We start from the raw sequence: 4,445 nt of genomic DNA, 5'->3' as shown, positions 1-4,445 counted from the left end.
GTGTATCAGCAATCACGTGAGGAAAATACGGCCCAGTTTCTCTACATATAGCTCATGTTTACTCTCAAGCACAGCAAACAGTTACAGCAGTTACATGGTAGAACAAAAGGCAACACAGAATCTCAGAGTCTAATAGTTAAATATTGAAACATTTCTAATCATTTACGGATAAAAGCTTTTTAACTGAGAAGTGGTAGGTACTAATTTATACGGTTCAAATATACTTTTTAATTCAATATTTGTGTATTTACATATTTTCAATAGTCAGCATTCAGAATTAGCAAACTGTAAATAAGAAAACAGTTTTTTAATAAATACTAACATTATATTGTAATTTTATGCAGGGAACTATAGAAAAAGTACTAATTATGTGTCCATGTTTCATATTAGGCTGGAGAAACCACTTCAAGCTTCAATCAAGAACTTCATGATGAACACTTTAATAAACTCCAGCTTATTACAAAATATAACATTTGTGCGCCCGGAGTACTTTTATATCAGTGGATTTTCTGAAATACCAAACAGCAAATATTACTTTATTCTTTTTATTTTTATTTATATTATTGCAGTGTGTGGAAACTCGACTGTTCTTTTCATGATTTTCACTGAGAAAACTCTGCACAGTCCTAAAAACTTAGGGATCTTTAATTTAGCTCTGGCAGACTTTGGTGAAACGAATGCACTGATCCCAAACATGTTAAAGACATTTCTTTCTGATTCACCATACATTTCTTATGAGGCTTGTTTGGCCAACATGTTTTTTTGCTTCTTTTTTGTCTGTGGACAGACTTTAACTCTGACTGCTTTGGCATATGATCGTTTTGTTGCCATTTGCTTACCTCTGAGATACCATGCTATTGTTACTCACTCGTTTATGACTGCAGTTATTACAGCTATATGGTCGTTTAATGCTGTGGTTGTAAGTACAATGGTGGGTTTCATAACACGACTTTCATTCTGTAAATCCAATGAGGTAAAAAGCTTTTTTTGTGATCATGGACCAGTTTATAAACTTGCTTGCAATGATTTTAGCATAAATTATAATTTAGCATTTGCATGTATAGTAATATATTTGTATGTACCTTTGATTGCCATTTTCTTATCATATTTAGGAATCATTTCAGCCTTGATTAGGATAACAACATGGGAGGCTCGGCTTAAAGCACTGAAAACTTGTGCCTCTCATCTGATAGTTGTAGGAATATTTTTCCTTCCCTCATTAGGTACATATATGGCTGCAATAACTACCTTACTACATCCCAATGCTAGAATAATCAATACTTCAATATCAGCTTCTATTCCACCCATGTTAAATCCAATCATTTATGTTTTGAGCACAAAGGAATTTAGAGGTGTTATAGTGAAAATGTTTACAAAGAAATCCAACATAAATTCTCAAGCACAAATTTTTACAATCTAATTAAGTTTTTCTAGAGATGGCACAATTTTGTTACTGGAGTCTAGTTTTGTTTTATTGTCACTTAATAGTCGACTCAAAAACTAAGCACAAACATTTTTTGAACATCATATATTTCCTTTGCTCAAAACATGTAAGAGTTTTTCAGTAAACAATCTCCCAAGATTTTGCACATGGTTTTCAAAACTGATGCCATATTCTGCTCTATATAATTGCTGAAATAAAAATGAGATGCCATAAATATCGCAATTACTGCTATAATCATTGATTAACTGAAAACAGTGTAATTAATACTTTGTGTATACATTACTTTATACTGTTTTGTAAGTGTGTACTTGTTAAATAGTCCTATTTGAATGCTTGGCTGTTTGTTGTACCCTTTTTATTTAATAAATCAATGTGGGTGTTTTCTGCATGAAAATACTAATCATACATGTATTATAATTTCCAGACACAAAGCGCCGTCTTTCTCTTGGTATTATTTTTCATGTAGTTTACTGTGATATATGATGACTACTGTGTGTTAACGTTTCACACTAATGGCTTAGACAAAATAACAAATAACTGCATGCCAGTGTTAAAAGAATGTGTAATCAATCTTTCCCTAATCTTTTCCTCCCTCAGACCTGGTAAACACAGTACTCCTGTGAACTCAGGAGCTCTTGAGTACACTCCTCACATTTCTGCAAATATTTCATTATATCTTTTCATGGGACAACACTACAGAAATGAAACTTGGATATAACTTAAAGTAGTCAGTGTACAGCCTGTATAGCAGTGTAGATTTACTGTCTTCTGATGCTACCACCACCATGCTTGACTGTAGGCAAGAGACTGTTGTCTTGGTACTTCTCACCAGGGCGCCGCCACACATGCTGGACACCATCTGAGCCAAACAAGTTTATCTTGGTCTCGTCAGACCACAGGGCATTCCAGTAATCCATGTTCTTGGACTGCTTGTCTTCAGCAAACTGTTTGCGGGCTTTCTTGTGCGTCAGGTTCCTTCTGGGATGACGACCATGCAGCCTGAGTTGATGCAGTGTGCGGCATATGGTCTGAGCACTGACAGGCTGACCTCCCACGTCTTCAACCTCTGCAGCACTAATTTGCCTATTTTTTTAAGCCAACCTTTGGATAAGACGCTGAGCACGTGGACTCAACTTCTTTGGTCGACCCTGGCGAAGCCTGTTCCGAGTGGAACCTGTCCTGGAAAACCGCTGTATGACCTTGGCCACCGTGCTGTAGCTCAGTTTCAGGGTGTTAGCAATCTTCTTATAGCCTAGGCCATATTTGTGGAGAGCAACAATTCTATTTCTCACATCCTCAGAGAGTTCTTTGCCATGAGGTGCCATGTTGAATATCCAGTGGTCAGTATGAGAGAATTGTACCCAAAACACCAAATTTAACAGCCCTGCTCCCCATTCACACCTGGAACCTTGACACATGACACCAGAGAGGGACAACGACACATTTGGGCACAATTTGGACATGTTCACTGTGGGGTGTACTCACTTATGTTGCAGCTATTTAGACATTAATGGCTGTGTGTTGAGTTATTTTCAGAAGACAGTAAATCTACACTGCTATACAGGCTGTACACTGACTACTCTAAGTTATATCCAAGTTTCATTTCTGTAGTGTTGTCCCATGAAAAGATATAATGAAATATTTGCAGGAATGTGAGGGGTGTACTCACTTTTGTGAGATACTGTACTTAATGTTTATACGTGTGTGTATATATACATACGCCCTGTATATCTTGCATAATTTTGTATTTATTACCTAAGCTTATCGTCACCGTTGGACTGGAAGCTGCTGTACAAGAAACAACATGTCATGAAAAATAAACTTTTTCCAATGGGCTTGGTGATATTAAGCTTACTTTTTCTTCTTTATTACTTACTATTATACATGTACTACATCATAAAGTTTCAGCAAATGCTCTCTTTGCACAGCCCTACTTGTAAACTTGTACAGAAAAATAAAGTTTTTAATAAAATAAAAATAATAAATACATCATTTTTTATTAATATGGTGCTGTTGATGAATTGAAACCATGTCCTGTTTTCATTGTTTAAAATGCTGCTGTACCCACTATTGTGAGAAAGCAGTTACTGAAGATAGATAGAAAGGTATCACAGCTTGTTAGGAAGCTGGGGTCTGAATGCAGGGTCAGCCATTGTACGGCTCTGGAGCTGAGAGGGTTAAAGTGGATGCATGGCAGAGCTGGGATTCGAACTCTCTACCTTACCGTTGATAGCCCAAAGCTCTACCCACTAGGGTACCAAAGTCTACTTTTGTAATGAATTAAAGAAGACGAGTAATTAATTTATGTAAGTAATTTAAGTAAGTAATTTAAGTAAGTAATAAGACGAGAAGACGGGCAGTTGTAGACTAGTGGTTAAGGTACTGGACTAGTAATCAAAGGTTGCTGGTTCAAACCCCACCACTGCCAAACTGCCACTGTTGGGCCCTTGAGCAAGGCCCTTAACCCTCAATTGCTTAGACAGTATGCTGTCACAGTACTGTAAGTCGCTTTGAATAAAAGCGTCCGCTAAATGCCGAAAATGTAAATGAGTAATTAAATTATTTATCTTTTACATGTTATATGTAAGGATTGAAATGCAAAAAGACCATTTAACAAGTAAATATAGTCTTTGATAATTTGTTTTCAGCAATTTGCCTTTTATTGGCACTTACTCAACATACTGTAGCTTATGAATTTAAACTGGAACCATGTTAAAAAGCCAAATGGATAAAACTGACATGACTGTCCAAAAACACAGTCCAATAGTGTGGTCAAAGGGCAAACAGAGATTACATAAGATCAAAAACCACCACCTGCCGTATAGAGCAGCACAGGGCACAGATTACAGGATCACCTATGCATGGAGGCATAGGTGATGGTCCCAGGATGCTTTTAATACTGCCTTTGCTGGTCACCTTTCTGCTGGCTCATTGTGTTGTGTTGTTTGTGTTTAGTCACTTGCACTTGCTCTACAAGGCCAGACAGCTGGGCTGGACTATG

The 4,445-nt window shown here is 36.9% G+C and overlaps 1 protein-coding gene across 1 annotated transcript; it reads left to right on the top strand.

Annotated features, from left to right (window-relative positions):
* The first annotated feature begins 403 nt into the window (after nt 1–403).
* Nucleotides 404–1,420, top strand: LOC134334840 (olfactory receptor 1M1-like). The gene has a single exon (XM_063017310.1). It carries the CDS (start codon nt 428–430, stop codon nt 1,418–1,420), a length of 993 nt encoding a protein of 330 aa, XP_062873380.1. The 5' UTR covers nt 404–427.
* Nucleotides 1,421–4,445: the final 3,025 nt, after the last annotated feature.

Source organism: Trichomycterus rosablanca, chromosome 20, assembly GCF_030014385.1.
Source record: "Trichomycterus rosablanca isolate fTriRos1 chromosome 20, fTriRos1.hap1, whole genome shotgun sequence".
In the NCBI taxonomy this organism is placed as follows: domain Eukaryota; kingdom Metazoa; phylum Chordata; class Actinopteri; order Siluriformes; family Trichomycteridae; genus Trichomycterus; species Trichomycterus rosablanca.
Note: the sequence above shows the minus strand (reverse complement) of the source record. Positions and strands in the feature narration are given on the sequence as shown.

Excerpts from the sequence above, each read along its gene's own strand:
- LOC134334840 (XM_063017310.1), top strand. The coding sequence starts at position 428 with ATGATGAACACTTTAATAAACTCCAGCTTATTACAAAATATAACATTT.